General features: G+C 42.1%; 5 protein-coding genes and 1 non-coding gene across 7 annotated transcripts in view; 3 read left to right on the plus strand and 3 right to left on the minus strand.

Annotated features, from left to right (window-relative positions):
* LOC129840660 (ephrin-A2-like) overlaps nucleotides 1–5,553 on the plus strand; it is a 22,962-nt gene extending 17,409 nt beyond the window's left edge. For both annotated transcript variants that reach the window (XM_055908696.1, XM_055908698.1), the window contains 3 exons: nucleotides 1,824–2,116; nucleotides 3,120–3,185; nucleotides 4,436–5,553. In XM_055908696.1, coding sequence (XP_055764671.1) covers nucleotides 1,824–2,116; nucleotides 3,120–3,185; nucleotides 4,436–4,572 — 496 coding nt within the window. In that variant the 3' untranslated portion in view covers nucleotides 4,573–5,553. The remainder of the gene's footprint in view (nucleotides 1–1,823; nucleotides 2,117–3,119; nucleotides 3,186–4,435) is intronic.
* Nucleotides 5,554–5,677: 124 nt separating this feature from the next.
* LOC129840323 (coiled-coil domain-containing protein 122-like) lies at nucleotides 5,678–7,561 on the minus strand. The gene is made up of 5 exons (XM_055908124.1): nucleotides 7,538–7,561; nucleotides 7,184–7,360; nucleotides 6,613–7,011; nucleotides 6,334–6,450; nucleotides 5,678–6,070 (listed from the first exon to the last, which is right to left on the minus strand). The coding sequence occupies exons 1-5, from the start codon at nucleotides 7,559–7,561 to the stop codon at nucleotides 5,924–5,926; spliced, it is 864 nt and encodes a 287-aa protein (XP_055764099.1). The 3' UTR covers nucleotides 5,678–5,923.
* Nucleotides 7,562–11,491: 3,930 nt separating this feature from the next.
* On the minus strand, nucleotides 11,492–14,462 carry LOC129840658 (tumor necrosis factor ligand superfamily member 11-like). The gene is made up of 2 exons (XM_055908694.1): nucleotides 14,104–14,462; nucleotides 11,492–12,909 (listed from the first exon to the last, which is right to left on the minus strand). Exons 1-2 carry the CDS (start codon nucleotides 14,251–14,253, stop codon nucleotides 12,274–12,276), a joined length of 786 nt encoding a protein of 261 aa, XP_055764669.1. The 5' UTR covers nucleotides 14,254–14,462; the 3' UTR covers nucleotides 11,492–12,273.
* A 57-nt stretch (nucleotides 14,463–14,519) lies between these two features.
* Nucleotides 14,520–17,382, plus strand: LOC129840656 (peptide chain release factor 1, mitochondrial-like). The gene is given in 10 exon segments (XM_055908691.1): nucleotides 14,520–14,968; nucleotides 15,172–15,269; nucleotides 15,361–15,442; nucleotides 15,564–15,671; nucleotides 15,787–15,959; nucleotides 16,030–16,147; nucleotides 16,310–16,319; nucleotides 16,321–16,444; nucleotides 16,540–16,638; nucleotides 16,760–17,382. Coding segments are annotated over 10 exon segments (1,236 nt in total). The 5' UTR covers nucleotides 14,520–14,655; the 3' UTR covers nucleotides 16,871–17,382.
* Nucleotides 17,383–17,428: 46 nt separating this feature from the next.
* Nucleotides 17,429–23,650, minus strand: LOC129840657 (WW domain-binding protein 4-like). Its single transcript, XM_055908692.1, has 10 exons — nucleotides 23,507–23,650; nucleotides 22,087–22,159; nucleotides 21,747–21,809; nucleotides 21,244–21,370; nucleotides 20,724–20,909; nucleotides 19,474–19,544; nucleotides 19,246–19,321; nucleotides 18,952–19,154; nucleotides 18,630–18,823; nucleotides 17,429–18,428 (listed from the first exon to the last, which is right to left on the minus strand). Coding segments are annotated over exons 1-10 (1,212 nt in total). The 5' UTR covers nucleotides 23,509–23,650; the 3' UTR covers nucleotides 17,429–18,211.
* A 208-nt stretch (nucleotides 23,651–23,858) lies between these two features.
* trnae-uuc (transfer RNA glutamic acid (anticodon UUC)) lies at nucleotides 23,859–23,930 on the plus strand. Its single transcript has one exon. It is a non-coding gene; the product is annotated as a tRNA-Glu (tRNA).
* Nucleotides 23,931–24,377: the final 447 nt, after the last annotated feature.

Here is a 24,377-nt window from a genome sequence, read left to right on the forward strand (position 1 = left end):
GGAGGAGAAAAGCTGCATTTCTGTTTTAGAGAAGAAATCCTCACAACCTAAACCCTTCACACACACACACACACACAATGAAGCACACACACACACGGGTCATTCTATAAACTAGGGTACCAGTGAGGATTTCTTATACTGGACAACTTGATAATAATCTGCCATTTTTTTCCATGTCATTACATTAAGATACAGTATAAGGGGGATCATACACTACATGTCAAGAGCTTGCAAAGCTGTCATCAAGGCAACGGTTACTTCGAAGAACACTTTTTGGGTTGCTACATGATTCCATGTGTTATTTCATAGTTTTGATGTCTTCACTATTATTCTACAATGTAGAAAATAGTCAAAATAAAGAAAAACCCTTGAATGAGTAGGTGTCCAAACCTTTGACTGGTACTGTATGTCCAGAATATTTTGGTGTCTCATTCCTGAGTCTAGCTGTGCGCAATTGTGTAAAATAGACTATTGCGCAACACGTAACACTCTTCCTATTAATTATTCTGGATATAATGACGAGAAATTACATAGCCTAGTGGGCTTATTCACAACATGATCTGGTAATGAAATACATGACAAATCCATTTTATTTTCCATGTTACACCTGCCATTTTAAACAACAAGGGGCTTGAAGTAGCCCACCTGAACATGAATTTGGAGCTCAGAAATTCAAGTACTAGAATATGCCTACCTTGAGTTGAAAATCTTTCCTGAATTTGGGGCTCGAAAATTTCTTCTAATTATTGAAGCCAATTTATAAATCCTCCTGCTCCCATATAATTATCTGTGATTTCATTTTTTATCTGTTTTTGCCACTCGTTTGTTTCCTGACGCAACTATGTTGCCGTAAAATCACGTGCAGTTGTTATGAGGACGACAACATCTAATGAAAAATCGCCATGCATGCATCCGATCTATTTAGTCAGGCAATGTCCACATTATTCTCACATATTTTAATACGTAATAATAATACTTAGAATATCAAGGCCTAAAAAAGTATTTTTCTTAAAGTTGTAATGACCTACTTTTTCTTTTGCACTTTTTGGGTGGATGGGGGTTCTATAATAGGCCCTACATGTACAATTATATAAATTGTACAATTGTTTAACATTGTTGACATCCTCGAAAAGGACAATAGAGTGCTTGAAAACGTCCCTGAAACTCCTTGAATTAGACTTGCCAGTGTCTGTATGAACCCTACTTAAAGGATGTATAGTCCTAGTCCTGTGTTGTTGTATAGGTGGAGTAATGGGCTAATTTGCATGTATTCCCTTTTATTCCTCTAAGTACACATGTGGAACTGCATGAAAATCCTTTTGATCTTGTTTCAAACCATTTAGAAATGTTTTGCCCAATGTCACACTGGCCTCATTATTTATAGAAAGACCCACATACATTTTCAGCAGAAAGTAGAGTTGTGCGCATGTGTTTGTATCTTTGTGTAATGTGTGTGTGTGTGTGTGTGTGTGTGTGTGTGTGTGTGTGTGTGTGTGTGTGTGTGTGTGTGTGTGTGTGTGTGTGTGTGTGTGTGTGTATCCACTTAGTCACGGTGGTTGAGCACTCTGATTAATGCTTACAGAGAGACAACAGATGGGGGAGAGGGGAGATATGAGGGGATAGAGGATATAGATCGTGGAGGACAGGGAGTTGGAGAGAGATATGAGGACTGGGATAGAGAGAGAAACAGAAGCAAGGAGAGAGAGAGAGAAAGAGAGAGACAGAGGGACAGCGAGATGGAAAGAGAAAGCAGTGTAAATCCATCCTAACCCTGTGGTTTTGTTGTGGCAGTGTTTTAACCATGTTGTTGTGTTGCGGTCTAGGTTCCACCATGACTACAGGGTTGCGGTCAATATAAATGACTACCTCGACATCTACTGTCCATTCTACACCAATGGCCCTCCGGCTCACGGTCGAATGGAACGCTATATCCTGTTCATGGTCAACCACGAGGGGTACACTTCCTGTCAACACAGGATGAGGGGGTTCAAACGCTGGGAGTGCAACCGTCCTACCGGTCCTGATGGTCCCCTGCGCTTCTCAGAAAAGTTCCAGCTGTTTACGCCTTTCTCCCTGGGCTTCGAGTTCAGGCCAGGACATGAATACTACTATATCTGTGCGTAATATATCGTACCACTACAATATAACTAATATGTGAGCAATATCTTGTACTACTACAGTACTACCACTATAAATATGAGAAATATGTTGTACTACTGCAGTACTACTACTATAAATGTGAGTAATATCTTGTACTACTACAGTACTACCACTATAAATGTGAGTAATATCTTGTACTACTACAGTACTACCACTATAAATGTGAGTAATATCTTGTACTACTACAGTACTACCACTATAAATGTGAGCAATATATTGTACTGCTACAGTACTACTACTATAAATGTGAGTAATATCTTGTACTACTACATTACTACTACTATAAATGTGAGTAATATCTTGTACTACTACAGTACTACGACTATAAATGTGAGCAATATATTGTACTACTACAGTACTACTACTATAAATGTAAGTAATATCTTGTACTACTACAGTACTACTACTATAAATGTGAGCAAAATATTGTACTACTACAGTACTACCACTATAAATGTGAGTAATATCTTGTACTACTACAGTACTACTACTATAAATGTGAGACATATGTCATACTACTGCAGTACAACAGAAACTTCCATTTAAGTTGAATTTGACATGAATGCATGACGAAGTACAATTTTTTACTTCAATGTAAGTTAGGATTTACTCCTCTTACTGCTACAGTACAACTACTAGTATATGTATTACTACTGCTATGAGGAGAGAGAGAAAGGTAGAGGGAGGGCAGAGGAAGGGTCATGGTTATTTCCTCTGAGCAGCAGATGGGGTCAGACTTGGCTCTTCTTATCCTCTCTCTCTCTCTGTGTGTGTGTGTGTGTGTGTGTGTGTGGTGTGTGGTGTGTGGTGTGTGTGTGTGTGTGTGTGTCCCTTTCAACCCCATGGACACCAGATGTAGTGGGATCACCCAGGTCTAACCTGAACCCCATTCACAGTGGTGTAACCGACATAAACTATCTCCATCTCATTTTCTTTCCCTCCCTCTTTCTCTCTGTCAGCGTCTCCTCATCCCAACCATGTAGGGAGGCCGTGTCTGAGGCTGAAGGTGTATGTCAGACCCCCAGGTAAGTCACGCTCTAACTACACACACACACATACAGAGAGAAGACAGGACAGTAGAAAGCAGATAGAAATCCTCTCCTTTAAGTTCTTAATAGAGACATGACTTCTCTCCTTTAAATGTAGTTCCTAATAGAGATGACTCCTCTTTCAATGTAGTTCCTAATAGAGACATGACTCCTCTCCTTTAAATGTAGTTCCTAATAGAGACATGACTCCTCTCCTTTAAATGTAGTTCCTAATAGAGACATGACTCCTCTCCTTTAAATGTAGTTCCTAATAGAGACATGACTCCTCTCCTTTAAATGTAGTTCCTAATAGACATGACTCCTCTCCTTTAAATGTAGTTCCTAATAGAGACATGACTCCTCTCCTTTAAATGTAGTTCCTAATAGACATGACTCCTCTCCTTTAAATGTAGTTCCTAATAGAGACATGACTCCTCTCCTTTAAATGTAGTTCCTAATAGAGACATGACTCCTCTCCTTTAAATGTAGTTCCTAATAGAGACATGACTCCTCTCCTTTAAATGTAGTTCCTAATAGAGACATGACTCCTCTCCTCTGTAATTACCAGTTTTTTCTGACTCTGACATAGAAACCTCTTCTTCTAAAGACTTTCTACAATTATCACTTTGTGTGTGTGTGTGTGTGTGTGTGTGTGTGTGTGTGTGTGTGTGTGTGTGTGTGTGTGTGTGTGTGTGTGTGTGTGTGTGTGTGTGTGTGTGTGTGTGTGTGTGTGTGTGTGTGTGTGTGTGTGTGTGTAACTGTATTAAACTGTAATTAGTTTGCTTAAACCCCCTGCTGAGGTCTTGGCGACATTTGTCTCCTCTCTCTCTTTCTCCTCTTACACTCTTTCTCTCATTCTCTTTCTCTCTCGCTGTATCTGGAACTCCCAACACTTTCTTATTATTATTCCTGTTATTTTCTGTCTATTTTAGTAATTTTCTCTCCATTCTGTTCTCTCTCCAATCAGTTGGTTCTTTAGATTTCTTTCACTCTACTTTCAAATGCTTCTATCATTTTCTCTCCGCTTGCAGATGGTTCTAGCCTTCTCTTTCTCTCTGTTCTATTCTGTCCCATCTCTCCTTTCAGATCGTTCTGGCCTTCTCGTTCTCTCTGTTCTATTCTGTCCTATCTCTCCTTTCAGATGTTTTCTGTCCTCTGTTCTGTCATTTTCTTTCTCTCTGTCTGTTCAGACTTCACTGTTTTCGCTCTCTGTTGAGTCATGCTGTCATTCTCTCTGTCTGTTCCAGGCAGTTCAGGGTTTGACTCTCCAGAGCCCTTTCTGACTGATGGAGCTGCTGCAGACTGGAGCCCAGAGTCCCTGCTAGCCCCAGCCCTAATACCCAGCCTGGCCTCACTGCTACTGGGCTTCCTTTCATCGCTGTGACCCACCCTCCACTGGAGCAAGACCTAGACCAGAGTCTTTGCTGGAAGACTGCCTGTAGGACTGCCTGGCTGGCTGTCCCTCAAATTCCCACACACTCAGGGAGAAACTCTCTGTCCTGGATTAAAAACCACTGTGGGACCCCAGGACAAGCATTTACAGCCCCTGGGCTAATTCATGGATGAAGAGCCCCTAGTCTAAACTTAACCCTAACCCCCCCTGGGGTGTCTGAAGGGACATGGATGGGGGGTGGTGGTAGTTGGCTGGACACGCATGCATGACCACTGTGAATCTGGACTGAACTGACTAAACTGATGGTGTTCTGTTCTGTTTACATGATCACATAATTTAACTGAAGATGGTTCTACGGATGTCATGGTTATATTTGAAATGGACAGTTAATTAGACTTCCAAAGTGCAGATTCTGATCTGACACTCAGAAGCCTTCTGATGGACAGTAAAACAACTCAACTATATTTACTGCTGCAACCCTCAGACCACAGAGGGAAGAGGAGAAGGAGGGAAATAAACTAAGAAAAGGAGAGAAAGATGTCGGGAAGGGAACATTATGAGAAAGCACAGAAACAAACAAGAACACTGACACGTTTCTACCCTGTTTCATCTTATTTTTGTTCCGTTTAAAAGCACCATCAATTATTAATATGTGTGAGAGAGAGAGAGAAAGAGAGAGAGAGAAAGGAAAGTTTGATCCCTACTTTATTCTCTAACCCTAAAACCGTTGATGATGACTCAGTATTCTGTTCCTCTGATGTTGCGTGTCTTAGTGTGTGTAATCCGCCGGTAGTTGGTTCTATCATGTACAGCATTTACGCTAAGGCGATCCCTGCCATGGTTTAATGTATAAAGGTTTTCCTTCACGTCTCCATCTCATCAGTTTGTCTCCTGTTCTGATCTGTTGTTTTTGTCAAGATGATGAGACAGGAGAGAAACACACCAATAAATATTGTTTTGTCTACAAAGTGACTGATGATTATTGTCTTCTATACAGTAATGCAGGAATAGCTGCTATTTCTTAATTGGTTGACACCATTGCCCTCTGCTGGTCAGTGAGTGTCACAGTTTTACCTCTAAATTCAGGGGGAAACCCAAGTTATTTGTAATGGGGAGGGACAGGGAGTTTTCTGTAAAAACATGTTTTTGTTTAATGGCTTTCCAATTCATTACTTTCACTGAAAAAACTATGGGAGAGAAAAATGTAAAAAGAGAAAATGAACAGCAACAAAACAGTTATGCACAGACCTACACTAGGGCCTGAAGTATGTCTTGGTTAGGGAAAACTCCTAGCCTTAGGTCATACTACAAAACATACAGTTTTATGAACCAGAATGCTAAATTATGGCACCTCGAGGTGTCTCTTGAGGTCCTGGATCTCTCTCTCCATGTGATAGATATCATCAGACAACTGCCTGTGGCCGGACTGGGCCTTCATCAGTTGGCAGTGGAGACGCTTCACGATGGCATCATACCGTCTGTTCTGGATCTGAGAACAACACACTTGGGTTTTAAACAGACATTGTACTTTTTGATTTTTGTTGACAATGTCCTGCATTTCTTTCCTTTTTGTATGTACAACACTTTGAGCTGCATGTTCGAAAGGTACCAGATAAATAGTTATTCTTATTATGAATACTGTACATGGTGGGTCTTTATCTAACATAAACTGTCTGGAGTGAGTTATTTTCTGTTGGATGAGAGGAAAAAGAGGGTGAGTGAGCATCAGACAATAGGGATTCACTACCATACCTCGATATGCTTCTTGATCAGTGTGTGACTCTCAAACTCCTTCAGGATGAGCTCTCTTCTCTCAGTCACCATCTTCCTCCGGTCTGAGATCTGCCCCCTCATGTCATCCATCTCTTTCTGTCAAGTGATTGCAGTTTTATTATTGATTCACGATAACAACTTGCGAACAGATGAATTGGAGAAGACAGGAATCTCAGGACCAAATTATTATTATTTTTTAACATATCCCATATGACTGTAATCTGTCAACATCTACACTGGTTCCTCAGCTGCTCTGACCTGTGCCTGCTTCACAGCGTTCCCCTCTGGGTTCTCCAGGTCGGCCCTCAGCTCCTCTCTCCTCTCTGTGAGCACTCTGACCAGAGCCCTCTTCTCCACTAGCTCCCTGTGAGCCTTCGTCTGGCTCTCCGCTTGCAAGACGGCTGTCCGGTGACCCTCCATCTTGTTCCGGTAGGTGTTGTAACCGGCCAGCACGCAGATGGAGTTGTCCTCCTCTTCCTCGATCAGCAGTCGGAGCTCTGTGTTTTCGTTGTAGACGGTGATGGAACGCAAGCCCAGGTCTTGCATGTGTCGCTGCAGGTGTTCCATCTCACCCTCCAGGATGAGAATCTGCCTCACATTGGATTTTAACTCCACTTCAGCTTCTTTGACTTTCTTCTCAATGTCTGATAGTATGGCCTGGTAGCAGATGAAAACAACATTGCTTTACACTGAGTGTTAAAACAAATGTTCTAATATTAATGTTGCATGGAAAATATATATAATTTAAGCAGCAAAAATGACAGTGTTCCTGGAGTTTTAAAATGTTAACGTTACTGGTCAGTGTGTTAGCAGGTAAGGATAGATTCACCTGGAGAGAGCTGAGCACTTGTTGTTTCTCCTGGAGGGCCACAATCTGGGCATATCCTTGTTGAGAGACGTCTTCTAAAGCTTGTGTTAGAGAGAAGTCAGGCCCTTGGTGTGTCTCTACAGCAATACATGGAAGGGACGCTGTCACGTCTGAAGAAAGAAGGTGGATTGTTGTTAGCTAGTTTAGCTTCCTAAATTAGCTTGTTGTAGTCCTACTAACGTTAACTTTTTAGTATCTCCACCCCCAACGACCTTAGGCCTACTTTGCTGCTGTTTTAGCAACGCATCCCAATATAATACAAATAGTCCAACATTTTATTAGGAATGTGCTATATGTTTTCTTGCCATTTTCCACCGTCATCCCAGCAGAGTTGGCCATGTTGACACGTTTGTTGTTGTGCGCGAAACAGAGTTGATTTTCGCGCTCAGCTCAGCTCAGCACCTGCGCTCTCTTAGACTGGCGGACGTTCTTGGGGGGTTTCCGGTGTGATTCCCCCAATACGACCCATATTGACTGACTGCACCTTTGCCGAGTAAAACAATATACTTATGTTAAGAATTAAATAATTAAAGAAACCACACGTTCGGACACACCCAAAGAGTTCCATTGAATTGAGTGGCTCATCTTCATTTTCCAGATATTGGAGAAACGTTCATTTGTGCCCTTCCCACTCAAAATGTAGCCGAAATAAATAGTGATTGTTATTAAAATCCATTGGTCAGTGAAGTAAACTAAAGGAAATGTTGCCCTAGTTTTCGTATTAATTTATTTTACAATGGATTGCCAGATGTCCGGATTTGATTCTGTACATAATTTCTATGTGATAAATGACAGGGACTTGTCCCTATGGTTTCTGGTGGTAAGAGACAGTTTACATGTCAGTTATGTGTGTTTACATGTTTCTCTGTTCCCGGTGTGAGGCCATAGCCTACTGGTTAGGTCCACAATTGGTGTTTTAGGGTTAGCGAATAACGTAGGGACCATTCTCTCTCTCGCTCTCTCTATACCTTTATAAATCTCATTTATGATATGAAAAGACGGCAGTTATGGAGAAAATGTGTCTGTAGGCTATTTGATTGCACACAGCAGACCTCCAGGATATGTACTCAGTCACTCATTTAGTTTCCTTACTAAAACCAGAGTTTAGGAAGGATATACAGTGGGGCAAAAAAAGTATTTAGTCAGCCACCAATTGTGCAAGTTCTCCCACTTAAAAAGATGAGAGGCCTGTAATTTTCATAGGTACACTTCAACTATGACAGACAAAATGAGAAGGAAAAAAATCCAGAAAATCACATTGTAGGATTTTTAATGAATTTATTTGCAAATTATGGTGGAAAATAGGTATTTGGTCAATAACAAAAGTTTCTCAATACTTTGTTATATACCCTTTTTTGGCAATGACAGAGGTCAAACGTTTTCTGTAAGTCTTCACAAGGTTTTCAGACACTGTTGCTGGTATTTTGGCCCATTCCTCCATGCAGATCTCCTTCAGAGCAGTAATGTTTTGGGGTTGTTGCTGGGCAACACGGACTTTCAACTCCCTCCAAAGATTTTCTATGGGGTTGAGATCTGGAGACTGGCTAGACCACTCCAGGACCTTGAAATGGTTCTTACGAAGCCACTCCTTCGTTGCCCGGGCGGTGTGTTTGGGATCATTGTCATGCTGAAAGACCCAGCCACGTTTCATCTTCAATGCCCTTGCTGATGGAAGGAGGTTTTCACTCAAAATCTCACGATACATGGCCCCATTCATTCTGTCCTTTACACGGATCAGTCGTCCTGGTCCCTTTGCAGAAAAACAGCCCCAAAGCATGATGTTTCCACCCCCATGCTTTACAGTAGGTATGGTGTTCTTTGGATGCAACTCAGCATTCTTTGTCCTCCAAACACGACGAGTTGAGTTTTTACCAAAAAGTTTTATTTTGGTTTCATCTGACATTCTCCCAATCTTCTTCTGGATCATCCAAATGCTCTCTAGCAAACTTCAGACTGACCTGGACATGTACTGGCTTAAGCAGGGGGACACGTCTGTCACTGCAGGATTTGAGTCCCTGGCGGCGTAGTGTGTTACTGATGGTAGGCTTTGTTACTTTGGTCCCAGCTCTCTGCAGGTCATTCACTAGGTCCCCCCGTGTGGTTCTGGGATTTTTGCTCACCGTTCTTGTGATCATTTTGACCCCACGGGGTGAGATCTTGCGTGGAGCCCCAGATCAAGGGAGATTATCAGTGGTCTTGTATGTCTTCCATTTCCTAATAATTGCTCCCACAGTTGATTTCTTCAAACCAAGCTGCTTACCTATTGCAGATTCAGTCTTCCCAGCATGGTGCAGGTCTACAATTTTGTTTCTGGAGTCCTTTGACAGCTCTTTGGTCTTGGCCATAGTGGAGTTTGGAGTGTGACTGTTTGAGGTTGTGGACAGGTGTCTTTTATACTGATAACAAGTTCAAACAGGAGCCATTAATACAGGTAACGAGTGGAGGACAGAGGAGCCTCTTAAAGAAGAAGTTACAGGTCTGTGAGAGCCAGAAATCTTGCTTGTTTGTAGGTGACCAAATACTTATTTTCCACCATAATTTGCAAATAAATTCATTAAAAATCCTACAATGTGATTTTCTGGAATTTTTTTCCCTCATTTTTGTCTGTCATAGTTGAAGTGTACCTATGATGAAAATTACAGGCCTCTCTCATCTTTTTAAGTGGGAGAACTTGCACAATTGGTGGCTGACTAAATACTTTTTTTGCCCCACTGTAAGGAAGCTAGTACTGAAACATCCCCATTATGCTTCCACGTGTGCGTGTGTGTACAGCCTACTGGAAATGTATTGCGACCATCCAGATGAACCAAACAAGGTTTCTTTCAAGGCCCATGCAGCCTATAAAGCCATGACTCAGTAGGATTTGGCTGTGAAGGCGCAAGCTGGGCTGAAGGCTGGTGAGGGACCCACCATTTGGTAAACAATAGCCAATATATTTAATTTATTAGCACAGGACCTGACAGTTAATTGTGCTGGTGGATGTAAATGTTTTATTTGTTGTTTGGGTTTGTTTGTGCACTAAAAATAGCAAATTGTTTGAACGTGATGACAGTTGGAGTTCCCCATTTGTGGTTGAATGCTTAGCTATAGGGAAAACACTGGGCTATTATTGTTAACATGTTTGCCTCCAGATGCTAAAGTTCTGAGTAATTAGCTGCTGTGGTTTCTGAGTCTTGTGGCTTTATTGAGACAAGTTTACGGTGTATGCAATAGGTACAGGTGTGTGCCGGTGCCCCATAACCAGTTACGAAAACAAAAAATGTGCTGCAGTGAACATCATGATCTTATAGGCTATTGCACCATTACATCCTATGCACTTTTTATGCGTTTGAATTTCTCATGTGTGTTTGATTAAATAGAGCCCTCCTCACTCAATCTCAGTCTCAGTCCCATAGACACAACAGGATAAACTGTATGTATGACTCAACAGGGTGCTCCCCCTCCCTGCCTTCCTCCAATCCCTCCCTCCATCTGTGACTCACTATAACCACAACTATTTCCTGTCTGGTTCCCTGACATTGTCTCTCTCGTGTTTCATCAGCACTAAAACGTGTGTGCCAAAGAGACGGTTTTGACTAGGTCACAGGTGTTCCTGTTTTTACCCTAGTCTGCATTGTGTCAACACAACAAAACATCAACTAAAAGTATCTGTTGCTATTATTTTGTCCACTCCATCCTTCCTCAAAATAGGAAGAGAGACAGTGAGGAGGGGATGGATGGAGATACAGTAGAACATAGCTATGTTTATTTTTAATTTCATACAATGTTGAGCTTTTAAATACCATTAATAGCCCTAGAACAGGGGTTGTTGGCTGTGGGTGGTCAACTACATTAATACCAAGTTATTCATCTCACCTGCTGTTATTTGGGCTACCTGTGTTTTGGGGTGAATACTGATACTGAGGTTTCCATGTGTTTGATGCCATTCCATTTGCTCCGTTCCATATGAGCTGTCCTCCCCTCAGCAGCCTCTACTGATTTGAAGTATAGTAATTTGATGGCATCAGCAGTTTTACAATTGAAACTTTTTATTGAAAGCCGAGCTGATTCGTGTGCTATTGTTGCCCATTTTCTGAAAGGTTATAGAGTGGTAACAGCTATATGCCAGACTGAAAACAAATGAAACAGTCTTTGTTTCAGTGGATGACTTTAATGCTCTCTTATTAACAGTGCAACTGTAGAGCTGAGATCGTGTAGTTAGGTGGCGTTAATGCACGCTTTGACATGGAAATGACATACGAGTGAAGAAAGCTTTCAAGGGAGACATGGTGTGTGTGTTGAATTGTTCTAATCCAAGCATGGACAGATTGATTCGCAAATGGATTTTCATGTGAAGAAGGCAAACTGAGCATAGTAATGACATTACACGTCAACAAAAGAGTATCTCATTTCATTTTAAATCAGAGACATGAGGCGATGTGGGGGAGGGGCAGGACTATAGGGGTCAGTGAAATCAGGGAATGAGTAAGGAGAGCAAGGGGGCCTCTAAATGTGCATGACACAACACTCCCAGCATGCATCACTAACTGGAGTTATTCCCTTCTAACCACAGAAAGCACATAAAATCGAGGCGCCCTGCGCTCGTACGCCTGAGACAGTATCAAGTTTTCAGAGGTCTGCTGAGGTAAACAGTCTCAGGGTGAAACGTAATGGTCTAATGATATCCCTGTTTTCCTATAAAATGGGTTGAAGCATGGCAATATTGGTGATAATAACAGAGCATTTATCATCTCTCTCCTGTATTTTTACAATTGTATATGGCTTTATTGGAATGTTCTATAAACACACAAAAAACTGAACACAGAATTGAATTTGAGAGACATCAGAAAATACATAAATATTGAAAACTTCATAAAACTAAATTAAAAGTGAGCCAAATTCAGTTTGTTTTCGCAGTATAAAAATACAAAAATCTATTCCATATGCAGACAGTCCAGCTACCTAACAGATATGAATTCCACCTCATCTACAGCCCTGAGCTGGGAATGGGATTAAAGAGATATCAGTTACTAATTCATCAATTAATTGCCCTGGGTCTGCTTCCTCATTCATCATCTGCTGATTCTGAAGGCCCCGAAGTAGCTTCCCTCAGCTTCCGGGTCCAGCAGCCAGGAGTTGGACACGCTGACGTAGATACTGTCCCCGGGCCCCAGGGGGAAAGCCCCTCCCTGCTGCTGACAACACATGTGGTAGTGGCCCCTCTGCCAGTGCTTGGTGCTGCCGCTTTTCATCAGCATAGCTGGGCTGAGGGGGGTACTGTGACTGTGACGCTCGTGGAACACGTATTGTATAAGAAGGGCAACAGCCCCGGCTCCAGCTCCATCTTCTCTGTGAATGCTAGGCTCTGCTGAAGCCCCTCTTCTCCCTGGAGCATGAGACCCAGACTCCAACAGTGACTCCTCTACCTGGTCATAGTACCTGAAGCAGGTTTTGGCGTAGATGTAGTACAGGCCTCCCTCGCGGACCAGGATCCTGCCGTCATGGTACCCGATCTTGGACAGGTGTCCATGGGCGTGGTCCCAGTGGATCATGGTGTTCTGGATGTCTCTCTGGATGTTCCCACTGGGAGGCTGAATGGGCAGGTGGGCTGATGGTGTGACCTCCCTGGGTTTTTTTGGGCACCTCTGTGACTCCCCTCTCTGGAGGTCGTCTGAAGTCTCAACTAGGGCTGGTCCGGTCTGGGTGACCTGAAGTTGCCAACAGAGACAGCGGCAAGAGAGGTTAGAGGTCACAGTATCCCAAATCCTTCATTGGGCATCGATACACTGCTGTTAGACGCATTTATAAAGTTATTGACCACTAGTCACTTAAACTTTTTTACTGCAGTAGGCTAAATCAGGGTCACACAGTGTATTTCTTGGTAGTCTTAAACAAATCTACTTTGAAACAAGTATACACCTTCACACACATGGTTGTGGGCTGAAAAAGAAGACATCTGCACCATGTCAGATATAGAGTTGAAATGTATTACTTTTTGAGTTTGCATTTCAAAATTACCCTTTATATACATGACAGAAGACTGAAATATAACAAAACCGTTTGACATAAACATTGGATTTTCTGCAGGTTTTTTAAATGTTTATTAATTATGAAAAATATGAATAGCATTCCACCCATGAGGCCACTAGGTCACATTTACATTTACATTTAAGTCATTTAGCAGACGCTCTTATCCAGAGCGACTTACAAATTGGACTTTATATGTACAGTATATACTGTATTCTAGTCATAGCTCATCCTATATAACTACTGCTGTACACACATTTTCTATTGATATACTGTCCCTACTGTCTATACACACCAATATACATATTTATATTCCGGACTCTGACATTGTTCATTCTGATATTTCTTAATTTCTTTCTTTTTACTTTTTGGATTATGTGTATATTGTTTTGTATTGTTAGGTATTACTGCACTGTTGGAGCTAGAAACAAGCATTTCGCTGCACCTGCGATAACATCTGCAAATCTGTGTAAACCAATAAAAACTTTTATTTGATTTGTTGCTCTTGTAATACATAAGGCTAATTTGTAAGCCATAAGAGGCAATAGCCAGTAAAACCGTCCATACAATATTAAACACTTTGCCTCTGTTTGAAGTGTAATGTGTTATAGATGTTGTGGTGAGAGAGCAACCACTTGAAATGGATTACATTTAGTGCAATGTGTATTTGTGGCAATCATTGTATATAATCATTTTTTGTCCAATGTTTTCTTGCAGCACCTGCACATTTTTATGACAATAACTTTTTTCTTACAAAATACAACTTTGTGCTATAGAATTACATAGATTTTATGAACATTTTCAGAGGAGACTTTTGGTATAATCCAATCTAAGAGACCTATGCAGTAGTATCTGTATTACTATGATTACCTTACCTGTTGAAGATGACCTGTCAAGTGAAGTACAACAGCAACACTTGATACCACTTGAAGTAATCCCATGAAAACGACGGTACCAATAAGAGTTCTGTTTGAAGTTGGTTCTGTTCTCCTGAGCTGCTGAATTCTTGGCAGACTGCTTTCCATTTCTTAAAGATCCGTTTAATACTGAACGTTAAATATCCACTGTGTTTCATAAAAACAGACCCGATGTTAGGCTATGCTTTCCCCGAGATATGTTTGTATTTCAGCGTATTTTCATTACCAATAGAAGTTTTAAGAGGTGGTTTTCTCAGTTTAGTACCCCCCCCTCTTTGAGGACCAATCAGATTACAGATTCATTTTAAATAACACCACCAGGGGTGCTGTTGTAAAATACTGTGCGAAAAACATTATTTATGACTACATATCCCAGCATTCAACACCACTCTTTGACCTTGCTGGAAGCGTGATTATATTCTTTACAATGTTACTAAATATGAGATGATAAACTCATGTAACCAGTTTACACTTATTTCGTATACACTGTAGCCAGATGCTTACGCAGAAATGTATTCGACTGTATGGCTGGTGCGCAAGAGAATATGGAAGGAACTAGCAAATCGATCACTCGTATCATCAAGACGTTGCTGTAACAATCATTTGGGAGATTTATACCGGAATGAGTCTGTACAAAGATATCTTCGGCAGCTTGTGGAAGAGTACAGAGATGTCACCAAAACATTACAACATGGGTTTCTCAACGACCCCACCAGGAAAGAGTTGAACAAGAGACAGGTGGGACTTTCACCAGTGGCCACTGCGTTTCAGAGCGCTGAACATGCCGTGAAAGACCTAGAGGAGGTTGAAACTCTGCTTCAGAGTAAGTAAGCTGTGTTCTGTTTCGTGTATTTTGTTAATTGCTAACTAGCTAGTGGTCTTTTTGTATCTTCCTTTCATAAGTGTCTGTAACGCCTACGTGCCGCAATAACCAGAAGAGGTCGCCAATGCTTCAATAAATGTGCTAACTGAAATGTGTCATGTATCTGAAAATGTTGTACAGTCATCCATATTGTCCTTTTACAGGGACAGTCGGTTCCAAAGAGGAAGACCGACAAATGGTCCAGCTACTGAAAGAGGAACAAGCACAGATCACCCAAAGAATCGAGTCATTGAGAAAAGATGTACGAACAGACATTAGACACAGAACATTTTCAATGTCTGCCTTGGTCAGTCTGGAACTTGATGAGAAAATCTGAATTCATATTCCCCCAGTTGATCCAGACACTAGTACCCAGTGACCCACACGACACCAGTAATGTCCTTCTGGAGGTGGTAACGGGGCGGACAACAGGAGGTGAGTCAGTGAACTGTAATTACTCAATGAACAGCATAGGCCATGGACAATGGCTCTCCATTACACTCCTGGTCCTAATGATAATGTATGTCCCCTCTCTGGTACACATGTTTTGATCCAGGTAACATCTGTCAACAGTTCACCAGAGAGATGTTTGACATGTACCAAGGCCTTGCCAGCTACAAGAACTGGGACTTTGAGATCTTCAACTACACACCTGCTGAATATGGTAATGCTTCTCTTCTGTCTGTCCTACTGTCTGTGTTTTATTGGTCACTGGATGAAAGTGTCTGCGTGTATGTATGATTGATTGGTGTGTTTATTGTCTGATTTGATTCACTCAGGTGGACTGCACCATGCGGCAGTAAGGATAGCGGGGGAGAGTGTGTACCGGCGTCTGAAGCATGAGGGAGGGACACACCGGGTCCAGAGGATCCCCGAGGTGGGCCTGTCCTCCAGGATGCAACGTATTCACACAGGAACCATGACCGTCATCGTCCTGCCACAACCCAACGAGGTACACCTGTCTGTCTGCCCCTATCTGTCTGTCTGTCTGAACGATAAAAAATTGGCATTCTGTTTTGTAGCTGGACATCAGCATTGACCCTAAGGACCTGCGGGTTGATACGTTCAGATCGAGAGGGGCGGGAGGTCAAAGTGTCAACACAACAGACAGTGCTGTCCGAATAGTACACCTGCCAACAGGTAAGAGCTTACAGTTTGGGGAGACCGAATATGTATTGAAAATCCACTTTAAGAAGTAAAAACAAAATCTATGGCACTTCTCAATTCTTGATTTTTGAATTGATCTCCTGATATTTACTGAATTGAAAAATAATTACTGACTGACCCGTTCTCTGACCCTAGGTACGGTGGCAGTGTCAGACGTCCCGCTCTCAGCTGCAGAATCGTGACACGGCCCTGCGCGTGCTGAAGGCCCGCCTCTACCAGAGCATGATGGGCAGAGAGACGGAGCAGAGACTTACGGCACGCAAACAGCAGGTGATCCCCGACACAGTCCCATCCAAACGCTTTCCTGTCCCCTCCCTCCCTCCCCCCAACTCACCTCAGAGCCATTCATGTTACTCCTTCTCCAGGTGGGCACTCGCTCCCAGTCGGAGAGGATTCGCACCTACAACTTTAGCCAGGACCGCGGGACAGATCACCGGACTGGCTATGTGACCAGAGATATCAAGGTGGGCTTCAAACTATGCAAAAAAGCAGTGGAAGTTGATTTGTTGTGTAATGCTTGTCATGTCATGCTTTTACATGTAGTGGTAATAGTTGGTTAATGTGTCTTCTGTATTCTCTTGGCAGGAGTTCATGAGGGGTGGGGAGCCCCTGGATGATCTGATCTCAGAGCTGTTGGAACACGGAGACAAGGAGGCTCTGCTGGAGCTGGTGGTGACCTGCAGTCAGAGATATTGACTCAAGACAGTGTAACGCCTTAGTTCTGGGAGCTAGCTGACATGACCCACTGCTGCAGCACTGACAGGAGAACAGTCAGACCAGACATGGAACCAATGGCGCGAACACTGATCCTGGTTCAGTTTGTGAAAGAATGGCGTGTGGGTGGAGAAAAGAGTGAGCCTGGCTGCAGATAACCCAACTCTTTAACCAGTCTCAAACATATTCCCAATTACACCCTAGCATCTTAATAAAGTCCTAACATTTTACTGAAAATAGTTGGCGATGAGCCCTGCTCCTATTGGGTGTGTCAGAGCTACGTTTCAGCCCAACACACACGCTCTAATCTCAAGCACCCAGAAGGTCTGGCAGCTGGCCAGCCATGGCATCAGTATCTCTCCTACACAGCCATAGCAATGAGTGTGTATTGGCACCAATGAAGGATTGAATTACCTTCAAGGCTACTCAAGCCCCTGTGAAATGTTTGAGTTGCTCTGACAGAAGTCTGCAAAATAAATCCGTGGAAGACTATTGATTACTAAAGGCTGATGGACTAAAGGAAGAAGCATAGAGAAAAAGTCCACACCAGCAGAATATATATTCAAGTACAATATTTCATCAATCATACTGTAGAAAACTTGCTTTGCATTCTCCTTCTCGCATACTCCAACCATGCTGGTACGGTTCAGCGCTGGGTTTCCCCAAAGCATCGTAGCACTAGGATGTTAATTCCATTGAAACTAAATAGACAAAAGATGACCTTAGTGCTAAGATGGGTTTGGGAGACCCAGGCCTGAGCATGTACTGGTGGTGATGTGGAAACTGACAACCACCACCACCACCACAGTAAGGACATCACAGCGGTCCTTCACAAGCCATCCAGAAATTATCCAGTTAAAAATACATCACACACGCATAAGAAAATATCTCTGGGAATGATATTGTCTGTCCGTCACGGCTGTATGCTATTCAACTCAAATAAAAAAGCAGGAGGGCATCAGGCATTGAAAAAGGAAATTGTAAAGAGTAACACTTCAAGTTAGGACTGCTAAAGCCACTGATCCCGCTCGTTTCAGACATCTGCTTGTCCTATTGTTCAACCCCAAAAGCTGCGGATATACTGTAACTTGGGTGGTTGATGGGTAAAATTCAACCTGAACAATTATGAAATCATGGCATCTTGGTGAGTAGCTAACTCGGGTTCGTTGTAGCCCACAGGGACCTGACCTGCGTATCCAGGTATTGATATGACGTTGCTCGAATTGTCCCATTACACAATAACAACAGTCTCCAACAACATCCCCCAGCTTGTCAAGCCTTGTGTCTGTTTAAAAAGAGTTCATATCTGAGTTAGCCTGGGTATTAGTCATCATCTCCCCGTTGCCTCAGGCTCCTGGAGGATTTCCCGTTCTCTGCTTTCCTCTTCCTGAACGTGGCCCCGGCTCCCGACGCGGGGCCACCCTCGTCGCCCAGAGAGGTGATGATACGCTCCCTAAACTTGGGTTTGGGCTCAGGCGGCAGCTCCGCGGGGGTGCTAGCTGCACCTTCCACCTGTGGTAGCTGCAGGTCCACTTTCTCACTGGAGGAGAGAACATGTGTGGTGGTGGGTGGGGTATAGAGCAGATAGGTGAGTTATTAGTTTAGCATTTAATAAGGCACACAATAACAAGTTGGCTAAAGTAGAGACAGACTAGCACCAGGGTCCTGTTCATTAAGGCAAACTAACAAAATCTCATAGTTAAATCCAAATGAAAACATTGACAGTACAACAGTCTCTTACTAAGGCTCTTCTTCTTCCTGTATCTGCTCCCAGGCTCCGTAAGGGTTGGTCTTCCTGGGCTTCTTAACAGCAGGCCTCTCCTCTTTCTCCTCAGGCACAGCTGCCGGTGTGTCTTTGGCCCCTTCGTCTCCCTTCCCCCCATCATCATCCTCACCATCTTTATCCTCTCCCTCCTTGTCTGAAGGCGGTGTATTCTTTTTGTGAGGAGAGCAAATGATTATTGAAATGATCGTCAGTCACCATGACTCAAATCCTACACTAATGCCTACTATTTGTGCCCATTCACTACCAATGGGGTTGTATTGAGAACTCAGAGTCTCACCTTGAACTGAATCTTGGTGACCTGTTTGGAATCCTCTCCCTCCCCGGCTCCGTTGGTACTGTTGGAGCTGTCCTCCCCAGAGAGGGGTTCTGGCTGCAGGGCAGATGTGTCATCTACCCCTGGGGGGCCCACTGTCTCTCCACTGGGCCCAGACCCAGACTCACCACCGGCAGGGAGATCTGCAGGTCTTTCCCAGCTGGACTCTGTCAGTGTGGGGGAAACATCAAAACTATGTCAAACATAATTATGTCAAACATACATCATTCTTGTCATCACCTGTCTTTACAGACTGACCTCCAGTCTCTGTGTTGTAGTAGTATGTAAATCCATCAGGACTGACGGCCTCCATCCAGGCCCTACCTAAGGAGATCTACAGGAAAAAGTGTGTTCACACCAGGACTTGAATGCATTACCTCGGCACATTACACTGACTCTAAACATATCAAATGGGTAACAACATACAAGAGACTTCCTGGTGAAATGAAAGGTATTAAGAAAAATACATGAAAAAGTTGTGTGTACCTCAGTTTGACCAGGCTGTGGAGAGGGTGTGCTCTTTCCCTTCAACCCATATGGTTTGTCCCACTGAGATTCTGAAAAGATATAAAAACACAATGCTTCAGGAGAAAGGTGAATGGTCTTAGGCGTATGTTCAAAACTGATTTATTAAAGTCACAGTCTATGCCTTTTAACCCGTCATCTCTGATATCTGCAGAGGTGTTGTGGTCTTCAGCCTACCCATGGTTCGTACGGACAGTTGCAAACCAAATTCAAGGGCTTTCAAGTACTTTTTTAAGTACTAATATTTATTTCCAAGGACCAGCAATTTTTAATAGTTCCTATTATGCTATTGTTTCTGTTCGCCACCAAATGGCGGTATATTCGCCAAAACCTCATGAAAAAAAAAAAACGTACTTACTATTCATTACTACCTTTACAAGCTCTACTCAATAATACATGCTTCACTACTTATTTATTACTACATGTACTACATACATGAGGTAAATCAGTACTGATGAAGTAATTTGAGTAGTGATGAGCAGAGAGAGTTTTGGGACATGCCTACTTGTGAACACACATTTCTTATTCGCATTACTACACAACTCCAGCTTTATGACAGTATTGTAGTTTTATTGGGCATTTGGGAATCTACCTCTCAATAGCTACAACAAAGCATCTTGCTTCTGACTGGCAGCTTTAGAGTCGCCGGTCGGGAGAAGGGTGGGCTGTGTGAGGAAAACGGCACGTGAACGGCCACCAGTACAGCAGGAGCACGGCTGCCGCTTGATAAAGTGGAATATCGCAGGCCCCCCTTGAATGAGGAAAAAAAAAATCTCTGGAGAGAAAAAAAACCTCTTAATGTAAAACTGGCACCAGCGCAGGATGCAGTGCTGTGCCTTTCCCCTCCAGGGCCGATTACACCATGTTGCCCAGCATTTTAGCTATCGATGTGACGTTTGGCAGTGCCTAATCAGTCGGTTCTGTACCTGCCTGGCTGAGTGGCAGTGTGGGTAGAATGAGAGCTCGCCTGGCAACCAGAGTGTGAAACACATTAAATAAAACTCGGTAGTGTACCTGGAAATGAATTCGTAAGACCAATATATTTTTCATATTAACATTTTTGATCGTTTTCTGTTCTCCTCTCATTTTAATTCAAGTACTTTTCAAGTACCAACTTCAGATTTTCAAGCTATTCAAGTAATTGAATTTCAGATTTCAGCCAAATTCAATTCCTTTAAACACTTCAAGCACCTTGTGTGAACCTTGCCTACCTCCTGTCATAGAGTTGTAGTAGTATGTGAGTCCTTCGCCTGTCTTTCCCTCCACCCAGTTCTCTGATTCGTTTCTGGGCATCCTCTCCTTTCCAGGCTTTCGCTTCTTTTCTTGTTTTCGAGATGGAGATGGAGATTGAGATGGAACTGGGCTTGGAGTTTGGGCTTTGGTTTGAGATGGGGAACCTAAGCAAACACACAAAATCACATTGATATATTAGCCATTTGAGCAGACACTCTTATCCAAAACAACTTACACTGAGTGTGTTATAACTTTTTAAAAGCTTCAAGTTTCATTAGTCGTATGTACAGAATACGCGTGGTGTACATCATCCGACAAAATGCTTACTTGACAGGTTCCTTCTCGACAATGCAACAATAAGAGATAATAAAATATTAGAATACAAAAACTATAAGAAACAATGGTAATAAGTTACACACTTATTAGACGGTACAAATAAAAACAGACTGGCAGGTTATTAAGTTAGTAAATCAATAAAACATTTAACTAAGAAGTTACCTGATGGTTTTATCCCCAACCTTTTCATATCCTCCTCATAAGCTTTCAGTGCAGCCGCCTCCATCGTTGCAAACTCTTTAGACTGACGATCCTCCTTCTTCGCCTTGTCAATGCTCTTCTTTTGCATCTGTACAAAAGAGAGGCCGGAGTATCAGTCAAGTAACCAATGAGATGACAGCATGGGGTGAGAGTGGCATATCTGGACCTTATCTCTGTTGAAATACACCACTAGGCCAGCCAGGAGGGCTATGTATGCCAAGCTGCGTTTACAAAGCATTAATAGTTTCCCTCGCAACAGTGACCCCTGTTGATACCTCTGTGTAATAACGTGTTATCAGCAGACTACATAGAGCCCAGATAGAAAACAGTATAATCTCAGGTGATTGACACATTTATGGTATCTGTATTTCTTATGCAGTATGGTAGCTACAATCCTGGCCCTGACGGGCACCCATCTTTCTATGTTTCACAAGTGAAGGCAAAACCCAATGATGACAACTCACCTCAGCAATTTTGGCAGCAACATTTTCTTTGTGATTCTTCCCTCGTTCATGAAACTCAACACTCTGCATGAAAAACAAACAATCACAGGGGTGAATACATGATCAAATCTTGTCCTCAGCCACAACCCCGTGCAGTCATAACGTAACAGACTACTTACTCTCTCTTTGACACACATCACCAAGAATAAGTAAGCATTCATTCAACGTTAGAAACATGAGAAGGGCCTAGTCAAAGAGACTGAATAACTAGCATGATGATCATGCCTGAATGGGTAGCTAGTCAGCTAAGTACAACTTTACATACCGGTACAAATTACATGACAATTTACTCAACACTCACAGGTTTATTGTCGGCTATCCAGCACTTGCAGTACTGGCAGAATTTCTTTGGCTGGGACTTCCAATATTCCGACCTGAGTAATACAAACAAAATAAACAACTTCATAAACATGTGTTTGAAAGCTGATCAGAATAGCAATTTGGACAGTGAATAAAACGCAACCATGGTCATACAAACTGAACTAGCTAGCTAGCTTATGAATAGATGCAACAATATGAACTCAAATGTTATTGGTCATGTTATACAACATGTGTAGACTTTACAGTGAAATGCTAATTTATGAGACAATTCCCTATGGTGCAGAGTTAAAAAGTAAGACATATGTCTACACTGTATGTTATTTTAATGGACAAAAAAAATTGCTTTATATATATATCTGTTTTTGAAAGAAAAGCACATTTTTTGTCCATTAAAATCACATCAGAAATACAGTGTAGACATTGTTAATGTTGTAAATGACTTTGTAGCTGGAAACAGCTGATTTTTAATGGAATATCTACATAGGCGTACAGAGGCCCATTATCAGCAACCATCACTCCTGTGTTCCAACGGCATGTTGTGTTAACTCATCCAAGTTTATCATTTTAAAAGGCTAATCGATCATTAGAAAACCCTTTTGCAATTATGTTAGCATAGCTGAAAAGTGTTGTTCTGATTAAAGAAGCAATAAAACTGGCCTTCTTTAGACTAGTTGAGTTTCTGGAGCATCAGCATTTGTGGGTTTGATTACAGGCTCAAATGGCCAGAAACAAAGAACTTTCTTCTGAAACTCATCAGTCTATTCTTGTTCTGAGAAATGAAGGCTATTCAATGTGAGAAATTTCCAAGAAACTGAAGATCTCGTACAACGCTGTGTACTACTCCCTTCACAGAACAGCGCAAACTGGCTCTAACCAGAATAGAAAGAGGAGTGGGAGGCCCCTGTGCACAACTGAGCAAGAGGACAAGTACATTAGAGTGTCTAGTTTGAGAAACAGACATCTCACAAGTCCTCAACTGGCAGCTTCATTAAACAGTACCCGCAAAACACCAGTCTCAAAGACTCTGGGATGCTTGCCTTCTAGGCAGAGTTCCTCTGTCCAGTGTCTGTGTTCTTTTGCCCATCTTAATCTTTTCTTTTTATTGGCCAGTCTGAGATATGGCCTTTTCTTTGCAACTCTGTTTAGAAGGCCAGCATCCCGGAGTCGTCTCTTCACTGTTTCACATTTCTACATTTCACTGATCTTAGTAGCATTTTACTCCCTCTGTTTAATATAACACACATACATTAATTATTAATTTGGTTGCCTATCCTGATGTGAAGTTTGTTTTATAGAAAGTAGTTGACTTTAGTGACAAAATTAAGGAAATTATAAGGGGGGGGGGGTGAATATCGGCAGGCAAGAAAATGGCTTTAGTAAATCTTAAACGAAATACTCACATTGTGTCTTCTGATCCAATATAACGTTAATATAATTAAGGTTAAACAACCTAGCTAGCTACACACAAAAGCAGAAAATGTTGAACATTTCTCAACCATCAACAACACGGCGTCCGTTTCTTATGACGTATATACGGATGTCTTTGAGGGTCAAAACTGTTTGTACTCGCTACTGTTATCGCTTTAATTTGCTTTATTTTAGCAACACAGTCGTTTGAAAGTGTCGTTTTAATCGCAGTTTGTTATAAAGAATGTGAGAAGAATTAATTAAATGATGAAATTAAGTGTATATATGTCATCCGTCCCGTGTAAACGGAACAAATAGTCTATAGTCCTATCATTTCTCAAGACCTCCCATATGGTCTAGCGGTTAGGATTCCTGGTTTTCACCCAGGCGGCCCGGGTTCGACTCCCGGTATGGGAACAACTGTTTTGTTAAACATCATTGAACATGTTCTCTATAGCAGTGTTTCCTCACCCTGCTCCTCGAATACATTGGTGGAAAAAGTACCCGATTGTCATACTTGAGAAAGAGTAAAGATACCTTAATAGAATAAATGGCTCAAGTAAAAGTGAAAGTCACCCACTAAAAAACGACTTGATTAAAAGTCTGAAAAGTCTTGGTTTTAAATGTACTTAAATATCAAAAAGTAAGTCTAATTGCTCAAATATACTTAAGTATCAAAGTTGCCTCACTTTCGATGGGCTGACGCGGTTTCTTCTCTCAGTAATTGTTTGTTCCGTTTTCAAGAAGACCCTCTCAGAGGGAACGGATGTGGCCACTATGAGGTCTCCCTGTTATGACTTTAGTAAGCCTTGGGTATCTTCAAATCTTCAATGAAGTGACATGTAACCGACATGTAAGAGGTGA

Source organism: Salvelinus fontinalis, chromosome 41 (assembly GCF_029448725.1).
Source record: "Salvelinus fontinalis isolate EN_2023a chromosome 41, ASM2944872v1, whole genome shotgun sequence".
Taxonomy (NCBI): domain Eukaryota; kingdom Metazoa; phylum Chordata; class Actinopteri; order Salmoniformes; family Salmonidae; genus Salvelinus; species Salvelinus fontinalis.

Bases quoted from the DNA above. Each gene is read 5' to 3' on its own strand.
- LOC129840323 (XM_055908124.1), bottom strand. From the start codon at position 7,561: ATGGCCAACTCTGCTGGGATGACG. The intron at 6,451-6,612 runs GTCAGAGCAGCT...ATCACTTGACAG, and splicing joins ACGCTGTGAAGCAGGCACAG to AAAGAGATGGATGACATGAG. The intron at 6,071-6,333 runs GTATGGTAGTGA...TGTTGTTCTCAG, and splicing joins TGATCAAGAAGCATATCGAG to ATCCAGAACAGACGGTATGA.
- LOC129840658 (XM_055908694.1), bottom strand. From the start codon at position 14,253: ATGGAAAGCAGTCTGCCAAGAATTCAGCAGCTCAGGAGAACAGAACCA. The intron at 12,910-14,103 runs GTAAGGTAATCA...TGGCAACTTCAG, and splicing joins TGACAGGTCATCTTCAACAG to GTCACCCAGACCGGACCAGC.
- LOC129840657 (XM_055908692.1), bottom strand. The intron at 19,155-19,245 runs GTCAGTCTGTAA...CCACACTGACAG, and splicing joins CTACAACACAGAGACTGGAG to AGTCCAGCTGGGAAAGACCT. The intron at 18,824-18,951 runs GTGAGACTCTGA...CCTCACAAAAAG, and splicing joins TCACCAAGATTCAGTTCAAG to AATACACCGCCTTCAGACAA.